Source organism: Acomys russatus, chromosome 5 (genome assembly GCF_903995435.1).
Source record: "Acomys russatus chromosome 5, mAcoRus1.1, whole genome shotgun sequence".
NCBI classification, from domain to species: domain Eukaryota; kingdom Metazoa; phylum Chordata; class Mammalia; order Rodentia; family Muridae; genus Acomys; species Acomys russatus.
This window is the reverse complement of record NC_067141.1, coordinates 77290086-77312524: the sequence shown is the minus strand read 5'-3', so window position 1 is coordinate 77312524 and position 22439 is coordinate 77290086. Positions and strand designations below refer to the sequence as shown.

The 22439-nt window shown below is 45.5% G+C and overlaps 1 protein-coding gene across 1 annotated transcript in view; it reads right to left on the bottom strand.

Moving 5' to 3' along the window:
* The window catches only part of Ccdc172 (coiled-coil domain containing 172), a 69861-nt gene extending 47851 nt beyond the window's left edge, over positions 1–22010 (bottom strand). The window contains exons 1-4 of the mRNA XM_051146970.1: positions 21932–22010; positions 21648–21733; positions 5529–5645; positions 3530–3695 (exon numbers count right to left, since the gene is read on the bottom strand). Of these exons, the coding sequence (XP_051002927.1) occupies positions 3530–3695; positions 5529–5645; positions 21648–21733; positions 21932–22010 (448 nt within the window). The remainder of the gene's footprint in view (positions 1–3529; positions 3696–5528; positions 5646–21647; positions 21734–21931) is intronic.
* Positions 22011–22439: the final 429 nt, after the last annotated feature.

The window sequence follows — 22439 nt, the reverse complement described above, 5'->3', positions numbered from 1 at the left end:
TGGGGATGTGATTTGTTCCAACAATGAAAAACACAGATTAACATTTCTCCGATCTGAAAAACCAACCATGAAATAAAGAATGCTTCTGAGGAAAAAAGGGTATTATCAAGAACAATCGCAGACTGCTCAGGTTGTTCACAGGCAGGGCTCCACAGGTGTCGGTCTTTCAAAGGTACCAACTGCTCTACCTTTAAAATGGCTACTAGGCATGAAAAACTAAAAATATAAAATATTAAGGTTTTCAAATATTTTACAGAAGGAACACTTGCCTTACTGGCATGAAAAGAAAAATGGGTCGTCTTAAACCATGTGCCTTAATTCCATGCTAGAGCGTTAGACTACAGAACTGCCACATGCCCTGTGCCATCTTTGAACATCAGCTTTTAAGTTTTCTTCTTAAATAAAAGGAATACTTTTGTTGTTTGGTATTAAAAACACAGTTAAGAGATTTTAAATGTTTTAAGTACATTCAAAGGCCTACTACAGTTCAGACTTGTTTTCTAAATGTCTAAGAACTGGAGATAAGATAAAAATATTTGAGCAGGGCAGTGATAGCCCAAACTTTAATCCCAACAGAAATAGGCTGATCTCTATAAATTGTTTTCTAACATCTAGAGTTAGAGTGAACAAGGTGGTGGTGGTGGTGCATGCCTTTAATCCCACACCTAGGGATAAAACTCAGATACAGATCCTAATTGGTATGTTTGTAACTAGAGAAATAACATACCATATTTACAGATTTTATAAAAACCCTCTATAGAGTTACTAGAAAGGCAGCTAATTTGCTTCAACGGGGATAGGAACACTGAGTAGCTTCTCTGACTACTGATAAGCTCATCTCTGTGTGTGCAACCCTGACCAATACTGAACCAGGTGACATCCTAATTATGGATATTGTATTTATTGGTGAACTGGCAACTGGGGACTCTTCATAAAGCAAAAAGGAGTCCACCAAAAACTTCCTGTTGGCTTCTATTGCAAACACTTTCCATATACAGAAAATAAATATTCTCCCTTAGATAAACAAATCTGGACAATACACGTGACAAGGACAGCTTTATACGTAATTACCAACCACCCTAAGGTAGATCCATCTGAAGGCAGAAGACTTTGCAGGCTTAGCCATGGAAGGAAAGGCACAGTGGAACTGGTACCTACTTGAATTCCTTTGTGGCAGGATGTGGTGGCAAAGGGGTCTGTGCCTTCCCACACTGAGGAACTAGCCCATCCCTAAAGGGTTCCCTAAATTAGCCCCCCAAAATTGGCACCTACTGAACTGGGGACCAACGGAGTGGTCACAGCATTTGACTAATGCATGGTTTACTGATGGTTTGTCAACCACTAATGGAACCAAGCCTCATGGACAGCGGCAACAGCAGACCAGGGATGGAACGGCCAACAAGAGGAAGGAAACAGAGTCAGCGCAGCACTGTTGGCTACAAGACAGACCACTAGGGAAGCCAAAGGGAAAGCTCTGTCTTTTGCAGCTCATGGTGTGTGTGCAGTGGTACAGCTACGTGGCCATCAAAATGGAGAACCATTAACTGGCAGCAAATAGCAAAGACCTGGTCATGGGAGGCATGAATGGAAATAGCAAAACCTAGCAAAACTTAGCAAAGATGTCAAATGTTATGTATCTCATACAGGAAAAACAGACAAAACATCTGAAAATAATGAAATAGTGGACAAATCGGCATCAGGCTTAATTAAGACTAGAATATTAGCATTTTCCAGGGAAAGTCGGGTGTGGTGGCGCATGCCTTTAATCCCAGCACTCAGGAGGCAGAAGCAGGTGGATCACTATGAGTTTGAGGCCAGCCTGGTCTACAAAGCGAGTCCAGGACATCCAAAGCTACACAGAGAAACCCTGTTTCAAACACCACTACCCCCCACCGCCAAAAGAGACTGACATAAACATTTTACAGAACTTTGAACTCAAAAATACTTAATTCTAAAACTGCCAAATACAACCTAGCTGGACATTGTGGAAAGCTTGGCAGAAATAGCTTCGTTATTGTAAATAATTTTACTGTATTAGAGTTAAAATCATTCCTTTTTATTTAGACAAAAGGGGGGAAATGTTGCAAGATATTTGACCACACCGAGTACCCCAAGATGGTGTTGTTTACTGGAAATATCTGTTTCTAGATGTGGAGTTGCTCAGTCCTAGCGCACACCTTTAATCTAAGAGCTTTCTGCTTGGATATTATAAATAAGATTAAATAACGTTGGGGTTTGGTGCACTTGCTGACCAAATGAGCAGAATCATGTACCCCAAAATGTTTGTAGCCTTTCCTAAAACCTTATTCCTGTTTGACCAATAAAAAGCCAACACACCTGGGCAGTGCAAATAGGACAGGCGTGGCTGAAGTTCCCAGGGCTTGAGAGAGAGACTGGAAGACAGGAGAGAGAAGGAAGGCTGAGCCATGGGTCAGGTGGAGAAGCACATGGCTAGCATGGACAATGGGGTTGGTGTTAGCCCAGAAGAAGAGTATTAGCAAGTATCTGTGATTACGCACGGGAGGTAGCTTGATAGAAATTATTAGAAGCAGACTGCACGGGATTGGGGCGGGCTATGAATTCCTGCCCCAGTGGATGCAGTTTAGGGGATTCTTATCTGTCCTGCCCCAGGTGAATCAAGTCTATTTTAAAAATGTAACATGTGTCTGTGTTTTATTAATTGATAGGAGGTTAGAAAATACCAACATAATAGTGACTATAGCCTAATAAGAAACAATTATTAGGCTATACTTCTAAATTAACATTAATCCTAGGTCAAGAGGCTGAGCAAGCAACCAGATGACAGGAAGTGAACATAGGAAAAATGACAGAAAATAAGAGGAAGTCAGAGGATGGAGAGAGATGCACAGGAAGTAGAAGGGAGAGACATTAAGTTTGAGGGTTTTGAGATGGCTTGGAATATGAGAGAGGCCCTCTTCTTTCTGGGACTTTGGCTGTGGAGGAAGGTCTGCAGGGAGCTTTCTCTGCCTCTCTGAGCTATAGGCTGTTGCCCTAGCATCTGGCTCCTGAGCCTTCACTGGTAAAATCTAACAATTGAGACTTTGTTAAAAAAACAACAGATGGAACAAGGAAGTGGTGGCACACGCCTTTAATCCCAGCACTTGGGAGGCAGAGGCAGGTGGATCTCTGTGAGTTCGAGGCCAGCCTGGTCTACACAGAGAGTTTCAGGACAGCCAGAGCTGTTACACAGAGAAACCCTGTCTCAGAAGAAAAAAAAAAAAAAGAAAAAACAAACAAAAAAACCAAGAGATGGAATGAATTTACCTTTATACAGAGTTGACCTAGAAAACATTTACTCAAAGTGACTCATTGTAACTGGGTGCATTCTTGTAAACCTCGGCACTTGGAGACCTGAGACAGGAGGATCACAAGTCTCAGGCCAGCATTGGCTGCATATTAATTTCCAAGCCAGTTTGTGCTACACAGTGAGACCATCTCAAAAACAAACAAGCAAACAATACCTTACTGTCATTAGCAACAGACAAATGAGGAATCTGTGTGTTCATACCCCCTCTCAAAACATTTGCCTGGTTTTCTAAGTCAGCAATTTCCATTTTGATATCTTCATTCATCAAAATATCTCTTTTCTTAATTAGTTCATAATTGTCATTGAAGTCTGTAATTTCCTTAATAAATTTTTCCTCTTCCTCTGTCGCTTTTTTCTTTGTAGCCTCCTGAAAAACAGAAATGAATGACCAATGTATACACTGGCTGCATATCCTTCAGTGATTTGAAATACAGTAACTTGAAATTGGTAGCAATGTCAACAGGCCTGTTTTCTGTATCACCACAAGCACAGTGTGCTGCCCAACTACATGCTTTTATTAAAGGCTGACATTGTTACACAACCACTTTCATATGTACATTTTATCCTTACAGATTTGGGAGAATTCATGAGTTAGAAATTCTAACGTTTATCATTGTTGGTCTGATGTATTCTGATGTCACACCTGGGCAGGGCAAATGAGATAGGCATGGATAAGGTTCCCGGTCGTGGAGAAAGAGAGAATCTTGGGAAGAAGAGAGACCAGAGGAGAAGAGAGGAGAAGAAAGAGGGTGTGCCATCATGGGTTAGATGGAGGAGAAGCACATGGCCGGTGTGGATGGAGACTTGGCCCAGATGAAGAACATTAGCAAGTATTTGGGATTATGGATGGGAGGTAGCTTGATAGAATTATTAGAAGCAGATGGCATGGGATTGGGGCAGGGATCCCATACCTGCCCCACTATGGGACGTAGCTTAGGAGATTACTATCTGCCCGGCCCCAGGTTCACTAAGCTGTTTTGAAACATAACAGGTGTGTTGACGAATTGCTAGCAGGTCAGCAGCTTCTGCTGTAATTACTATTACAGGCCTCATGATAAACGTTAGGAGGCCATACAGGTAATTTAACAGCAACGAATCATTATGCTGTGTCTGTGAATTTACTTCAAAATAATATATGATACTTTGTCAATATAAATGTATAATTTGGTGAAGGAGTAATAATGAAATGTGAAAATTACAACCTTTACTGAAAGGAACAATGGCTGCTTTATAGGAAAAAGAAAAACCTGATAATCTGAAGCTAAATTATGCAATCATTTCCAAGTTAGTCCTAAATAAGCTTTTATGTTGTGAACAATATCCACAGAGCATGTAAATATGAATTTTTAAAATTTCTGGATGGTGCAAAAATCTAATTTCTTGACAGTTCTAGACACACTTGTTTCCAGTTTTTGTTTTTGTAATTTAGTTTTTATTTTCAGCTCCACACCAACTATGTGGAATCACATTTAAAAGCTGGTCATGTCATAAGCTGTAGTTTTTATTATTCTTAAATATACTTTATATAATTTTTTCAATTTATTTATTCAGTCTGCATGTGTCCGTGTGTGTGTGTGTGTGTGTGTCCGTGTGTGTCCGTGTGTGTATGGGTATGCATGTGCCTATGACATGTGAAGGTCAGAGGACAACTTACAGCAATCAGTTCTCTCCTTCCACCATCTTGGTCCCAAGGACTGAAAGGCCATCAGACTTGGTGAACAGCACCTTTACCCACTGAGCCCTTTTGCTGGCCCAAATATCTTTTCTCTGAAATGTCAACTTATGGCTAGCTACGTCTCCACGTTGGCCTGTAATCATAACTACTGCTCAGCTTGTTTGCTCTGACTTAAGAAGGCAAATAGTATCTTTTCACCCATGCCCACAAATACACCTGCAAGTATAAACCTCTCTGTTTATGGAAGCACTAAACTGGTCTTGACGGCAGAGCAGTTCAGAGCAGAGGCGTGCCTTCTCTCAGGTCATTACCGCTGCAGCAGTTCCTGTGTTGCACCCTTGCCAGCACACCTCTTCCCAACGGCATTACTCTCCCAGTGGGCTTTCAACAGCCCTTAATACTTTTTATTTGAATAGCGCTGCTAGCTGATATGCGTACAGATAATTTCCCAAAGTGAAGCTGCATGTACTTAATGCCTTTGACACGGTTACTAACTTAGATGTTTCTAGGGGGCGAGAGACTTACGAAGGCTTGGAGCAGGGTGTCCCTTTGGTTCATAACTTCACTGCACTGTCTCTCTAATGCATTTTCACGGGTTTTCAAAAGCTCTAAGAGGAAAGATTTTTCAGAAAATTGCTGAACCTTCAAAAGGAAAAATACAGGAATTAGAATGAAGCAAATGAATACAAATTTTAGGGGCTCAGTAAACTGAACAGATATGCAATCGTATGTATAAGACTTTTCCTGTAAAATCTTTAAGACACAAAATTAAATTTCCATTCAATGTCTTCCTGTATGCGCTGTCAAAGTGACTCACAGCAGTAGTTCACAGTGTCCTCCCGCACAGGACCACTGGCTCCTCGTGGGCACAGTCAGCTCATAGTGTCCTCCCACACAGGACCACTGGCTCCTCAAGGGCACAGTCAGCTCACAGTGTCCTCCCACACAGGACCACTGGCTCCTCATAGGCACCGTCAGCTCACAGTGTCCTCCCACACAGGACCACTGGCTCCTCATGGGCACAGTCAGCTCACAGTGTCCTCCCACACAGGACCACTGGCTCCTCATAGGCACCGTCAGCTCACAGTGTCCTCCCACACAGGACCACTGGCTCCTCATGGGCACAGTCAGTTCACAGTGTCCTCCCGCACAGGACCACTGGCTCCTCATGGGCACAGTCAGCTCACAGTGTCCTCCCACACAGGACCACTGGCTCCTCGTGGGCACCGTCAGCTCACAGTGTCCTCCCGCACAGGACCACTGGCTCCTCATGGGCACAGTCAGTTTACAGTGTCCTCCCACACAGGACCACTGGCTCCTCAAGGGCACAGTCAGTTCACAGTGTCCTCCCGCACAGGACCACTGGCTCCTCATAGGCACAGTCAGCTCACAGTGTCCTCCCACACAGGACCACTGGCTCCTCATGGGCACAGTCAGTTCACAGTGTCCTCCCGCACAGGACCACTGGCTCCTCATAGGCACAGTCAGCTCACAGTGTCCTCCCGCACAGGACCACTGGCTCCTCATAGGCACAGTCAGCTCACAGTGTCCTCCCGCACAGGACCACTGGCTCCTCATGGGCACAGTCAGTTCACAGTGTCCTCCCACACAGGACCACTGGTTCCTCGTGGGCACAGTCAGTTCACAGTGTCCTCCCACACAGGACCACTGGCTCCTCATGGGCACAGTCAGTTCACAGTGTCCTCCCGCACAGGACCACTGGTTCCTCGTGGGCACAGTCAGTTCACAGTGTCCTCCCACACAGGACCACTGGCTCCTCATGGGCACAGTCAGTTCACAGTGTCCTCCCGCACAGGACCACTGGCTCCTCATAGGCACAGTCAGCTCACAGTGTCCTCCCACACAGGACCACTGGCTCCTCATAGGCACAGTCAGCTCACAGTGTCCTCCCGCACAGGACCACTGGCTCCTCATGGGCACAGTCAGTTCACAGTGTCCTCCCACACAGGACCACTGGCTCCTCGTGGGCACCGTCAGCTCATAGTGTCCTCCCGCACAGGACCACTGGCTCCTCATAGGCACAGTCAGTTCACAGTGTCCTCCCACACAGGACCACTGGCTCCTCATAGGCACAGTCAGCTCACAGTGTCCTCCCGCACAGGACCACTGGCTCCTCATAGGCACAGTCAGTTCACAGTGTCCTCCCACACAGGACCACTGGCTCCTCATAGGCACAGTCAGCTCACAGTGTCCTCCCGCACAGGACCACTGGCTCCTCATGGGCACAGTCAGTTCACAGTGTCCTCCCACACAGGACCACTGGCTCCTCGTGGGCACCGTCAGCTCATAGTGTCCTCCCGCACAGGACCACTGGCTCCTCATGGGCACAGTCAGTTCACAGTGTCCTCCCGCACAGGACCACTGGCTCCTCGTGGGCACCGTCAGCTCATAGTGTCCTCCCGCACAGGACCACTGGCTCCTCGTGGGCACAGTCAGCTCACAGTGTCCTCCCGCACAGGACCACTGGCTCCTCATGGGCACAGTCAGTTCACAGTGTCCTCCCGCACAGGACCACTGGCTCCTCATGGGCACAGTCAGCTCACAGTGTCCTCCCGCACAGGACCACTGGCTCCTCGTGGGCACAGTCAGCTCACAGTGTCCTCCCGCACAGGACCACTGGCTCCTCGTGGGCACAGTCAGCTCACAGTGTCCTCCCGCACAGGACCACTGGCTCCTCATGGGCACAGTCAGTTCACAGTGTCCTCCCGCACAGGACCACTGGCTCCTCATGGGCACAGTCAGTTCACAGTGTCCTCCCACACAGGACCACTGGCTCCTCAAGGGCACAGTCAGCTCATAGTGTCCTCCCGCACAGGACCACTGGCTCCTCATAGGCACAGTCAGTTCACAGTGTCCTCCCGCACAGGACCACTGGCTCCTCGTGGGCACAGTCAGTTTACAGTGTCCTCCCGCACAGGACCACTGGCTCCTCAAGGGCACAGTCAGTTCACAGTGTCCTCCCACACAGGACCACTGGCTCCTCATAGGCACAGTCAGTTCACAGTGTCCTCCCACACAGGACCACTGGCTCCTCATAGGCACAGTCAGTTCACAGTGTCCTCCCACACAGGACCACTGGCTCCTCATAGGCACAGTCAGTTCACAGTGTCCTCCCACACAGGACCACTGGCTCCTCATAGGCACAGTCAGTTCACAGTGTCCTCCCACACAGGACCACTGGCTCCTCGTGGGCACAGTCAGTTTACAGTGTCCTCCCGCACAGGACCACTGGCTCCTCAAGGGCACAGTCAGCTCATAGTGTCCTCCCGCACAGGACCACTGGCTCCTCATAGGCACAGTCAGTTCACAGTGTCCTCCCGCACAGGACCACTGGCTCCTCATGGGCACAGTCAGTTCACAGTGTCCTCCCACACAGGACCACTGGCTCCTCATAGGCACAGTCAGTTCACAGTGTCCTCCCACACAGGACCACTGGCTCCTCATAGGCACAGTCAGTTCACAGTGTCCTCCCACACAGGACCACTGGCTCCTCATGGGCACAGTCAGCTCACAGTGTCCTCCCGCACAGGACCACTGGCTCCTCAAGGGCACAGTCAGCTCACAGTGTCCTCCCGCACAGGACCACTGGCTCCTCATAGGCACAGTCAGTTTACAGTGTCCTCCCGCACAGGACCACTGGCTCCTCATAGGCACAGTCAGTTTACAGTGTCCTCCCGCACAGGACCACTGGCTCCTCATAGGCACAGTCAGTTTACAGTGTCCTCCCGCACAGGACCACTGGCTCCTCATGGGCACAGTCAGTTCACAGTGTCCTCCCGCACAGGACCACTGGCTCCTCATGGGCACAGTCAGTTCATAGTGTCCTCCCGCACAGGACCACTGGCTCCTCATAGGCACAGTCAGCTCACAGTGTCCTCCCGCACAGGACCACTGGCTCCTCATGGGCACAGTCAGCTCACAGTGTCCTCCCACACAGGACCACTGGCTCCTCATGGGCACAGTCAGTTCACAGTGTCCTCCCGCACAGGACCACTGGCTCCTCATAGGCACAGTCAGTTCACAGTGTCCTCCCGCACAGGACCACTGGCTCCTCATGGGCACAGTCAGCTCACAGTGTCCTCCCACACAGGACCACTGGCTCCTCATGGGCACAGTCAGTTCATAGTGTCCTCCCGCACAGGACCACTGGCTCCTCATAGGCACAGTCAGCTCACAGTGTCCTCCCGCACAGGACCACTGGCTCCTCATAGGCACAGTCAGCTCACAGTGTCCTCCCGCACAGGACCACTGGCTCCTCATAGGCACAGTCAGTTCACAGTGTCCTCCCGCACAGGACCACTGGCTCCTCATGGGCACAGTCAGCTCACAGTGTCCTCCCACACAGGACCACTGGCTCCTCATGGGCACAGTCAGTTCATAGTGTCCTCCCGCACAGGACCACTGGCTCCTCATGGGCACAGTCAGCTCACAGTGTCCTCCCGCACAGGACCACTGGCTCCTCATAGGCACAGTCAGCTCACAGTGTCCTCCCGCACAGGACCACTGGCTCCTCATGGGCACAGTCAGTTCACAGTGTCCTCCCGCACAGGACCACTGGCTCCTCATGGGCACAGTCAGTTCATAGTGTCCTCCCGCACAGGACCACTGGCTCCTCATAGGCACAGTCAGCTCACAGTGTCCTCCCGCACAGGACCACTGGCTCCTCAAGGGCACAGTCAGCTCATTTTTTCTGAACACATTCAGCACAATTCTTAGCTGAGTACTGAACCCATCTGGCCAAACACGTTGAAATCCACTTCTGGACACCTGGCTTCTAATCTCACAATTTATATTAAACAAATCAATCATTTACTATGATCACCAAACAGTGGGATAAAATCTACAGCCCAGATGCAGACTCATGATGTAACTACATGAAGTAAGACATAAATTTGGCTAAATATCCCAAGCCCATTTTGAGAACACAGTCTTCACATTGTATTTACTGACTCTAGGGCTCTCCAATTTGCAGAGACTTCTGCAGTTGCATAGCAGTGTTAGCACTGGACGGTTGCTAAGGCCAACACAGTGAGATTCGTCTGGCCTCTTCTAAGGACTCAACCAACGGATGTCTTAGAGGCAGGTCAGGGACCAAAATTACCCCCTCACTTCCCACAAGAACTCATTTTTTAATTTTTGTATCCCATTTTCTTATAAAGAGCAAGTGATTTTCTTTTCTTTCTTTCTTTCTTTTTTTTTGTTTTTGTTTTTGTTTTTGTTTTTCGAGACAGGGTTTCTCTGTGTAGCCTCGGCTGTCCTGGACTCACTTTGTAGACTAGGCTGGCCTCGAACTGATAGCAATCCACCTACCTCTGCCTCTCAAGTGCTGGGATTAAAGGCGTACAACACCATGCCTGGTGAGCAAGTGATTTTCTAAGCACTGATATTAGGTAGAAACTATTACTTCACTTAGACTTTAAAAACAGCACCCTCTGAGACACAAGTGTCAGAATGAAAATCAAAGAAACCGGTGCTGGACTGAAACAAGTTTCCTACAGCTCAGTCTGGCCCTCGAGAGAGCACATCACCGCCAGTGTGGGGCTGTTCTCTACTCCACAGAGAAGAGAAAAATGATACAAATTCAACTTAAGTTGCAGAAAGCAAGATTTATGTTAGTTCTAAGAACTCTTCAAGGTGAGAGGCAGGCTGTGAAATCTGTGTCCCAGAAGATATTCAATAGTAAAGAATCTGGGAACAGTGTATTCCAGAGGCAAAGGGTTGACTTCAAAGACATTTTGAAAAATAACAGCTCCTAAGTCCTAGGAATACTGGCATTAAAAAAAATAGCTGAAGTGAAATATAAACACGATCTTCCATTTATACGTGGCTGTAGCGCAGATGTCCTGACCTACTGTCCTAGGTGCAGTTTCCATCAACTACTATTTTAAGAAAGATGGAGATGTATAATTTGCATGACTGAAGGTAACACTTGAAGCACAGGGTGGGGGAGAGGGTGGGGGGAGGGCAGGGGGAGGGCAGGGACAATGAGACGGTATCTGTGTCTGTGATGCAGCATCAGAAAATGCACTTCCCAGACTTTAACCTCATGTACAAGCCGACAGGAAGGCAAGGGTGGGCATACCTTCTCCACTGGTTTAGTATAAGAACGTGACACTTCAGGACTAATTTATTATACAGATGAGAATAAAATATGGTCTAGAAGTTTAAGACTTTATAAAAGATGTAGGATTAACTAGGGCTAAGCATAAGGCTAAAACCCAGGTCTCCTGACATCCTTCTTGCTAAATCATGACAATAAAATGGAAATGCTAAAGCTATTACTTTCAAATAGAAGTAATTTTGGCAATAAAAAAAGAACTTCAGCACCACAGTAGTAAAAGTTAAAGGTACGTAAGTTCTGGAGACAATTAGAAATACTATCAAACACTAAGTCCACTTGTGTCCAGTACACACCAAGCTCTTAGACTTTCACTGTGGCTAGTAGCCAGGGCTGCCTACAAAATGTTTCAGACACACGGATGAGTCCTCAGCATGTCCAGCCTGTGGCACACAGCATCCCATATAGTGGTCAGGTTTGAATACAATGCCGTCGAGTTATTTAAAACACTGCAAATGAATCTCACGTGTGGATGTGTGAGGCCTGCAGGCCGCAGGTGATAAGCTCTCATGTAAGGCACTAAGTCACTACAAGTAAGTACGGCTTTTACAATCCAGGTTCTTGGCTTCTAATTCTATTTCTGACATGGATTCCCAGGACCTGCAGAGTGGAAGGAAAGAACCAACTGCACAAAGTAGTCCTCTGAGCTCCACACACTCACCCCAGCCCCACCCACCCCTACATGCTCTCCCCCCTACACACACACACTTTTTAAAAAGCTCACAGCAAGTCAAGAAAGAAGTGTAACAGAAAAGTGGGGGAGGGAGGAAAGCCACTACCAGGAAGGAGAAGATGACTTCCAACATGCTGCCTTACACTGCTCAAGCCATCAGGGGGTCAAGGCTGCAGATGGTAGATGAGACGGAAGGTTGGTGGGCTGTCTCCATACGTTAACAGATCTAAAGGGACAAGCAGTTGGCTCTGCCTGTCTCTGCACTGGTGTGTAAGCTTTGTCTTCAGAGGTGACAGCTCTCGTGGTCTCTCTGCAGGAAGCTGCAATTACTCTTTGTTTTCTCTGTTATCCCAACTTAACCTGTTTTCCACGGTCTGTGCTAGGAAGCCAGGCCCACAGGCAGGCACAATTTTAGTTGCTCTTCTAAGTACAACGCTGACTGTACTGATGGGACCAAAAGCCGAGGCCCCTCACAGAACAGCCAACTGCCTTGGAGCCTCCTTACCTCAGGTCTGTTACAATGTAATGGAGAGGGGATCTGAGGGGACGATACTATAAAAACACAAACTGTGCTGTAGGAAATGATTTCCAAACACACCGCATCTGAACTGAGGCACTGGCATGCCACTTAGTTTACAGTAAACAGAAACTAAACAAACTATGGACTCTGCCTCACAAATTGCCACAATCTCAAACGATGACGTGCCGTATAAAGAAAGGGGTGGGGGAAATGGCAGGAGCACACACTTTCTCTGTCTCATCTCTGTCTTTTCACTGAAAATCAAAGTATTTGTGGAAAGTCTTAATGTTGCACTCTAGACGCAATGACCACGCTCTGTCAGAAGATGTCGCTGTTCTGGTGAAGTTAGTTTACAGCAGTGTCATTCCCCTTGATAACGCTGGTGCCTCTCTTGGGCGTCAGCCAGAAAGGTTTTTCTTCTCCCTTCACTCCTCTTGTACTAAGCTATGTGACCTGGCTCTGTGGCTCTGCCTGTCCTTGCTGCCGTGTCCTTGTCCTACCTTCAGATCCTCAGACACTGAAGGTGACCTGAGCATGTTAGATTAGCATCTGGTCCAAGTGGCCAGGGCAGAGTCGCTCTTCATGTGGCTGATGCTGTTAAAAGCAACACTTCACTGGTCAGACACAAGGAGACATGCAGACATCACACCATACAAAGACTAAGAGAAAAGCTTAGGGCTATGGCAACCATGACCAGAGACACTTTAAGACCAGAGTGCATCAGTGAGCAGTTTACAGATAATAAGGCCTTAGCTTTTTTTCAGGATCTCCCTATGTAGATCAGGTTGGCCTTGAACTTATGGAGATCCACCTGCCTCTGCCTCCCAAGTGCTGAGATTAAAGGTGTGTACTAAGATACACAGCAAGCTTTAGCTTTTTAAAAAACAAGTACAGTTTGTTTCTAACTCACAGCTGTCCCGTTATGACACAGCAGCTCTCATGTAGCAAATGAGAAAGGTTCAACAGAGACAGCCATAGTTCTTGCTACAGTCTCTAAGTCTCCAGCGTGCCTGCCCACTCAGCCTTCTCCGACCTCCCAGAACTTCTCCCTCACTCTCCCCGCCCCCGACCCTCTGTGTTCCTGGCAGGCTGTCTACTGGCTGTGTGCAACCCCTCCCCTCCCTCTACACCTTTTGCACAGTCTTCCTCTCCAGGATCCTTCAGAAAAAACAGTTTAAAATCCTGGAGAAAGACAGGCTCTCTCAAGACCGAAATGAGTTCAAAAAGAAATATATAAATAAGGTAGTAAACAAACACTTAAGTACTATCAAAGATTCCAACATCAAAATTATAAACCTTAATGAGAAAATTAACCTTAAATTGAGATTTAAATAATAAAATTTGCAATAAATGGCAAAAAGTTTAGAATAAAAAGCTGGAGTCTAAGCCAGGCATGGTGGCACACGCCTTTAATCCCAGCACTCAGGAGGCAGAGGCAGGTGGATCACTGTGAGTTCGAGGCCAACCTGGCCTACAAAGGGAGTCCAGGACAGCCAAGGCTACACAGAGAAACCCTGTCTTGAAAAAACAAAACAAAACAAAACAAAAAAAACAACAACAAAAAGCTGGAGTCTTAAAAAAAAACAAAAACTTGAAATCTGTAAGAAGTTAAAAACTCTGTAAATTAGTAACATTTAAATTAAAATTATAAAGGAGACAATATTTTTTTGTCTATAAAAACTTACTGATTTCTAGTATATAAAGGATGATGCTTTGGCAGTTTACACTGAAATAATCCTTCTGGGAGATACCCTTAAAACCCTTAAAAAAGTCTTCATTGACACAATTTGAGTTGTATTATCCTAAAAACACACAGACTGTGTGCACAGAGATGTGTGGATGAAGGAATGCCTTCACAGCTGTGTTCAAGGAGTAATCTGTTGACACACAGGTGAGTCCTTGTCAGTAGGAAACCAAATATGCCAAAGTATTTATTAGAATACTAGACACTATAAAAATTGCTTTAGGTGTATATTCATGGAGAGATCCTAGGAATAAGAAAGAGAAAATGCAAGTTATTTGAGGAAAAATAGGCAAGTATTAAATAATTAAAAGAAATAGAGGGGGCTAGAACGATGTCTCAGAAGCTAAAAGTAAATACTGTCCATGTAGTTAGCCTGACTTCCCTTCCCAGAACCACGTTCCTCCTGCCTATTTCCCAGTTTTGTGTAATTCTCGTGACAAGCACGATAAGGCTTCTTTGAAGAATTAGAGGAAATATTAAAACTATGAGTTATGTTGCATGAAAACCTCAGAAGTCTTGAGTTTACAGTTAGAATTATATAACTGAAGTTGTTTGGTATCAATTCCCCTATAAGAAAAGTATCACAGGATGAAGAGCGTATTTGCTGGTCTTTCAGAGGACCTCGGTTCCCTTTACAGGGCCCAATTCAGGGCCAGTGTGCCTGCTACAGTCTGATCCAAACTGTTGTTCCAAACAGTCTATGGACTGTCCGATAGTCCTGAAGACAGCACTGAGATGAGTCCAATAAATGCTGTGTATGGCATTTTCTTTAATTTGGAGGCAATCATTTTAGCCCTGGGACCATGAAGAAGAGGTGCAACTCGGTAGAGGCCAGGCTTTCTCACAAAGAACCGTCCCAAGTGGTGCATTATCAGGAGCCAACGCCAAGAGTGACTGTGCCAAATGGTCAACAACACCTACAAGGTTTTCAGCGTCATTAAGGAATTAGATATACAGTCCAAAAGAAGGCACTGCTACTCACCCACAAAGACAGCCTTTTGAAAAGCCAGTGAAATAGAAGAGAGCAAATGTTGGCAAGGACACACACACACATACACACATACACACACACACACACACACAGAGAGAGAGAGAGAGAGAGAGAGAGAGAGAGAGAGAGAGAGAGAGAGAGAGAGAGAGAGAGATATTTTGAGAGACTGGGGGGGAGGGAGGGAGAGAGAAATAAAAAAGTATGCAATCACTGTGAAAGCCATCTGGCATTTCCTAAAGAAAAAACATATGACAATCCCAAATGTTCCATATGACCTATGATCCCACTCTTAGAGTACCCAAGAGATTTGAAAAGGTATGTTCACACAAACACTTGTGCACAAATATTTATGGCAATGATACTCAAAACAACTGAATAATCTGAGTGGTCCGACTGACACACAAGACACAGGGTATGGATACAAGGAACCCAAAAGGGTTTTTTTTTTTTTTTGTGCACCCAAAAAGGAGAATCAAATACAGTTCCAATGCTTGAGTGTGGATGACACCAAAACAGAAGAGAGAGAGATGAGTCACAGAACACTTTTATTGTGACCCTCATCTGTGCATGTCCAGAAGCAGAATGAACGGCGCCTAGATTTGGACCTGGTGCACTTGGGGCTTAGGAGGTATGGGGCGACTGCTAATAAATGTGGTGTTTCTTTTTTGTTTTTCTGGTTTGTTTTTCGAGACAGGGTTTCTCTGTGTAGCCCTGGCTGTCCTGGACTCACTTTGTAGACCAGGCTGGCCTCGAACTCACAGAGATCCACCCCCTCTGCCTCCCTGAGTGCTGGGGTTACAGGAGTGTGCTAACATGCCTGGCTGATGTAGTGTTTATGGGAAAATGAAAATGTTTTACAATGATCACAACACAGCCTTGTGAGAAAAAAATGAATCACTGCTTTCTAACTTTAAAAACATGTATTTTTTGTAAAGTGACATAGCAGCTGTGTTCCCACCTCGTCTTAAGGAAAAGGAGCACTGCATATAGCTTAAGTGCCCTGTACACCCGTCCCTCATTCCCCTGTCTGCCACTCCAACAGGAACAATACTGTCTTGCTGTACTATTTTTCATCCCATGAACGTCATCACACCTTGGCTATGTTTATGCACCCTCACAGGACAAACTAGTGCTCTATGTATCTCATGCTTTCACTCTTACATAGCTTCTACAGGTTGCTTTTTACCACACTGGGTTCTGGAGATTAACTGTTCCACATCATGAAGTAACTTTTTAAAGCAGCCACACCTGACACTTGGGACTCTAAAGCTGGTCTCTGCCCCTCACTTCATCAGTTCAGTTGTGGGCTTTCCAGGTACCCCAAACCACCACAAATACTCAGAATCAAAGTATATTTTATAACCCACAAGGCTTCTGAAGGTGTGAGCAGAGTAACTCATTCTCATCTGAGGTGATTCCGGGCAGGGGAGAATCCCACAGAGCATTTTGTTGCATGTGACACACCGAGTGCATGATAAATACTATGTGTGATTGAGCCGGAGCTTTTCAGGCAGCTGCAGGAGTGTCGCCAGGGCCACTCTGCTTTCACGACTGAAGCCTTTCCTGGAGACGCTGCGGTGCCTCCCTGACACACGGTCTTCATGTTCTTACTCAACGGTGAATGTTGTTATGAAACCTGGGTCATCTTCACTCAGCTTGAAGACCATTACTAGCTCCCAGACTGTGGGAGAAAAAACTTACCTACTGGATGGATGGTGGACGTCCCTGCCTGCAGCAGCAGCCTGGAGCCACTCTTCTCTCAGTGCATGACCTCAGAAGGCATTAGTACCGATGTGGGACCCCTGGGCATCATGTGCTTCCCTGCTCTACTTCACCAATACAATTCCAGTCTTGTTTGGTGCCAGGACTGAACTCCCGAACCAGGTGTTTTGGGACCTAGGACACATGCTGACTTTAAGGCCAGCCTCAGCTACAGATTGAGATCCTGTCTCCAAAAACAACCAACCAAACAACAAAATCCTCAGCTCACCAGCCAGTCCTGACTACAAAATTTTAACCCTTGAGCTGCAGGTTAAAATGTTTGAGGGCTTTCCTTCCTAAAACAGCTGAACACTAGGCTGCAAGGTGGAGAAGTGGCTTTGGGTCTCAGCCCTTGTCCCTCCAAGACAGGAACACTGCCTAGGAGTCCAACTGTGCCCAGGAAGGACGGGTGGTGACAACACAGGCAGAAGGAGCTATTTTAGGATTTCCTTGAGCAGCCCTAATAAATGGCCTCCTGTAACTCCTCTTTCAGATTTGTATTATATGAGAAGGAAAAATAAAAACAAAAACAAAACCCTAACCATTACTCAGTGTAGCCACAAAGGCAGGTTCTTGTTATCAGTGGCCTGATGCAATAATCACTGATAAAGCCATGAATCAAACATGGGTTTCCAGCTACAGGTCAACAACATTCCAATGTTATATAAGCAGAGTTTCTGTTGTGACGTAAGCTGACAGTCTTCTGCTTTTTTTTTTAAGATTTATTTATTTGTTTGTTTATTTATATGTATACAGTGCTCTGCCTGCATGTACACCTCCATGCCAGAAGATGGCATCAGATCATAGTATAGATGGCAGTGACCCACCAAGTGGTTGCTGGGAATTGACCTCCAGGCCAGAAGAGGGCATCAGATCATAGTATAGATGGCAGTGAACCACCAAGTGGTTGCTGGGAATTGACCTCCAGGCCAGAAGAGGGCATCAGATCATAGTATAGATGGCAGTGACCCACCAAGTGGTTGCTGGGAATTGACCTCCAGGCCAGAAGAGGGCATCAGATCATAGTATAGATGGCGGTGAGCCACCAAGTGGTTGCTGAAAATTGAACTCAGACCTTTGGAAAAGCAGTCCAGTGCTCTTAAGCTCTGAGCCATCTCTCCAGCCATCTTCTGCTTTTAAGCAAATTTTAATCAATGATAAAATTAAGTATAAGCAGGATAGAAATTTTTATTTAATACATAAATTTTAAAAAAACTTCCATTTTAATACTATAAGTGGTAATAATTTGTGGCTTTATTCTTCCCTTGAGTTTCTAGTTCAGTATTAAAGATGACTTACAAGTTCTGAGAGGGCAACTGAATCACCAATTAGAAGGCAGAATGTCTACATTTTAAGGTAAAAATCCAAATGGAGCCATTTTGTTATTTCATTCCAATAAATTTTCTTTAAAATTCATAAAACATTATTTTATTGTTCTTAAGATAGTTCTGCATACATAAAGTAACATTAATCAGACTGACCACATATGTTTAGGAATATATATGTATGTACCTATATCTGCATGTGTATTCATATGCACACAGGCACGCAATGGCTCAGGGAGAAAGGGGAAGCGGAACGCTGCAATACTATAACAGCAGGACTTTAAAAAGTTTTTAAAAGATATTTATCCAATAAATTGTAAAGGAAAAATATGCCACCGAAGCATTTACCCTTCTCACAGGAATATGACACAGTATTGGGTTTTATAGAAAATGCCTATTAAAAATTACCCATGTTATAAATATGTAACAATTTGTACATATAAGAAACTCATGGGTTGCTTCCAAGAAACTACAATAGTTCTATTAGCCTTAGCTTTTATTTCTCTGAACCAACACTATTAAACCTTCCTCAGACAACTGGAGGCTGAGACACACTGGGAGGCACCAACGCACACCACGCCTGCGCCTACCCTTCTGCTGCCACGTTACCAAGCTTAACCAGGCGTACCGCAGCTGCCCACAGCACAGAGCTCGCGCAAGCACAGATTGTTAGCATCCGTATTTCAAAGGGAAATGCTATCATTCACGTTCTAGCTACACGCTACCCAGGTTCTGCAGACTAGGGGGAATGTGTTCCCACTGTGGTTCTGAGCACCAGCCCCTGAGCACACGCCAGGACAGCTCAAGTGCTGACGCGCAGCAGCTCAAGTGCTGCTCAAGTGCTGCTCTGCTCAGACTGGTCTCCAGCTTTTCCTCAAGCTGTTTTGTTTGATAAACGGGTCAATAAACACCGAGTCTAACAGTCAAGGAGACGTATTTTCACTGTTATTGGCAGACATATGATTAACTCTGAGAAAGAGGAAACAGAGGATCAATTCATGATTACTTTTTTAGCTCTTCCCAGGACTCATTTACATTATAATTTTAGCTCCCTGGTAAATCTTCATATACACACCATCTTGACTCTAATTACAAATCAAATTACCTCAATTACAGATTAGTATTGTATGAACTGTGACCCTCATATGCTCCTTTTATTAGTAAGACACAATTATATTATTACCCATGCATATCAGCTGATTAAAAAGCAGTACACATTTATGAGCCTATATTAATTAGGAATTTCAATGAATGCTTTTAAAGACTATTAGAGATTTTCTGTGTTTTCTCTACCACAAACAATTAAGTCAACATTTTATGTATGTATGTATAGATATCAACATATTTCTATTTTCAGGTAGCATAGGCTAACAAAAAATATTACAAAGAGTAATAATTTGTCTTACAAAGAAAACATTCCAGAGAAAAATCATTTCATTTAAAATCAAACATTTATTATCTGTCAGGTCAGTATCTTGACCAATCCTAGAAAAATGCACTTTATACAAGTACAAATTTACATAACTGACCTGTAAAAACTATGGCCCCAGATGCAAAGCTTCCAAAGCATTATTGTATGTCATGAAAAAAATTTTTCAAAATGAACGAAAAAATCTGTTTATTTAATAGAGTTGTATTTTCCTCAATCACTTATCTCTTTTATTTTGGTAGTTATTCGGTTTTATATTAAACTACATCAAGTCACGTAAACTCTCAGTTTCTCTGTGTGTAGATGAGGAGTGGCGGCTCCTCCTGCAGAGTCCTGCTGGAAGTAAAGGAGGTGGCTCAGCTTTGAGCCGAACCCAGGACAGGAGCACTGTGAGCTGCCGCAGCCTGGGCGTGCAGAATGGCTGACATCCCCTCCCCGTACCCGTGTGTGTGTGTGTGTGTGTGTGTGTGTGTGTGTGCGCGCGCGCGCGCGTGCATGCATGTGTATGCGTGTGCCTATGTGTGTATATGTGTGAGTGTGTCCCGTTCTTTCTGTTGGCTTCTATTTGCCAACTTTCAAAGTATCTTAATTCTTCAAGGAAAAGACAGCTACATCGAGACACTGTTAATGAGTTGCCCATCCCACCAGCATTTCACAGTCACTAGGGGCTACTTTCTCTTTACTCTTGGAAAATAAGGGCTAGGGCTCAATGAATACTATCCTCAGATTCTGTTTTAGAAAACAGCCAGTCTCTTTCAGTTGAAAGGGTGGATAGGGAAGTCTGCTTGGTGGATACTCAGTTAGGAGCAATAAGTGCTGGTATTCAGCTGCACCAAGGGTGACTGACTGCAGTTAATAGCATACACTAAGAATTTCACAGATTTATATTTTCACCACAAAGACAGGAAAAATGCTGGCACAGATACCTTAACCTGGATTTGAACATTATAAAATATATTAAAAATAACATGGAACCCATAAACAAACACAATTTTTATTTGTCAAATTATCAAGACAGCTGTTTCCTTGTTACCTACCCCTCGTAGCGAGCACCCCAGGCACAGTGTTCGCTAAACACAAACACGACAAGAATAAAGTGGATTTAAAAACCTAACTATGTTCCTCTCAAAGCAACAGAGGCTGCAAACTGAGTATATGTCGATATTTAGTAAAGAAATTTTACAGAACTATCTAGAAGGCTTCATGGTGTACGAGCAAGATGTGGAAAGAAGAGTGGACAGGTCGTGAAACTCAAAAATGATTCTATCCACAGAAAACTGAAAGTTCCTCACAGTTATAAACTAAATTAGCAGAGTACTACTGCAGAAGTAAATATATGTTATATTTAATATGTAATAAAATGGAAAGTTTATAAACAAAAACGAGTAACTAAGTAAAGAGACTGCTTACGCACACTGCTTGCTTATTAGCTCATCTTTAGTACTGGAATTTTGTTTTGGACCCCTGTGTCTTCCTACCCAGACAGAGGCCTGCAATGCTCTCACCATCTTTACTCTTCAAAATTCTACACACAGTTCAAAAGCTATCAGACTCCCTTGGTGCTATTTTTTAAAAGGCAGAACTTTACAAAGGTAGCAGGAGAAAGAACCGAGAGTGAGCAGAGAAAGACGCTTCTGGATGAGGCACGTCCTAAAGTGTAGCAGTGAACTGAAAAGCAGAAAGCCAAGACTCGTTTGAAAGATACACACAATCCATTACCTACACATAGCACACTTAAATTATTCAGTACTTAAAATGTATACGCTGCACTAACTACTTACTGAGCGATTACTCTCTCAGTGACGTTGTGTTCTCTTATAAACATTAACTGTCCCACAAAATGGACAAGGAATTCATTATTTAGTCTGAATTCCTTGAGGCCACTTCGTATTAGAAACTAATGATATTAGTGGGTTCAGAACCTTAAATATTGGACAGCACAGAACTATGGACTATAACACCTGAGTTTCAAAGTTGAAGGGTAAGTAGTTAAACAGTAAATTACTCCCCAAAGCCAAGTTCACTTTCTCAAGTAATAAATAGCATGCTCTATCATCAACACCTTGGATTCCAGCGTGAGTTTCTCCTCATTCAGATCCTCTGCTGCTTTCTTAATTCTCCCGCGGCATCTGGTTATTTCTGCCCTCACTGTAATACAAAGCCTTTACTCGCACCCATCTTCCCCACGGCTCCATCTCAGAGGCAGGTGGTACACGAAGTCTTCAACGCTCTTTTCCCCCAGGGTGCAAACCCTCCCTCTCCCGGCGCATCCCTCCCCCTCCCTCCCTTCTCTGGTCCAAACACCCAGCTCCAAAATCCCCGAGGGCAGCAGGCAGGGACCCTGACCTTCCCGCATCGCTCGGCGGCTCTCCTCAGCCTGATGCCCAGTGAAGAGGATGTGCTGAAGCAAGGACTCCAGGCTCATGTCGGGCCGGCTCCTGCGGGTCCTCGGCGCCGCCCTTAAATATTTTATGCCGGCCTCCGAGGCTCCTGCAAAGCACAACAAAGAAGGCTTCCGGGGCTGTTCCCAGCTGGGCTGCCTGCAGCACCCACCCCGCCCACGGACCGGCCAGAGGCCAGACCCTCCGTGGCTCTCCCACAGCCCTCGAAGGTCTAGCCAGGCCGCTTCTGGGGCGGGCACACCTCCCACAGAAAAGCCTCCGCTGGGGCCGAGCCTCCCCAGCTCCCTCTCTTCTCAAGGAAAAGATGCCCACCACCGTCAGGGGCCTGGAACCTCTGCCTCAGGCCTGTCCACGTGGAGAAGGCCTCGGGCTGGTCTCGCGAGACTGTGACTACGGGAGCCTGGTGGGACCACTCTTCAGCTGGGCTGCGCTCACAGGTTTGGGGGGCTCTT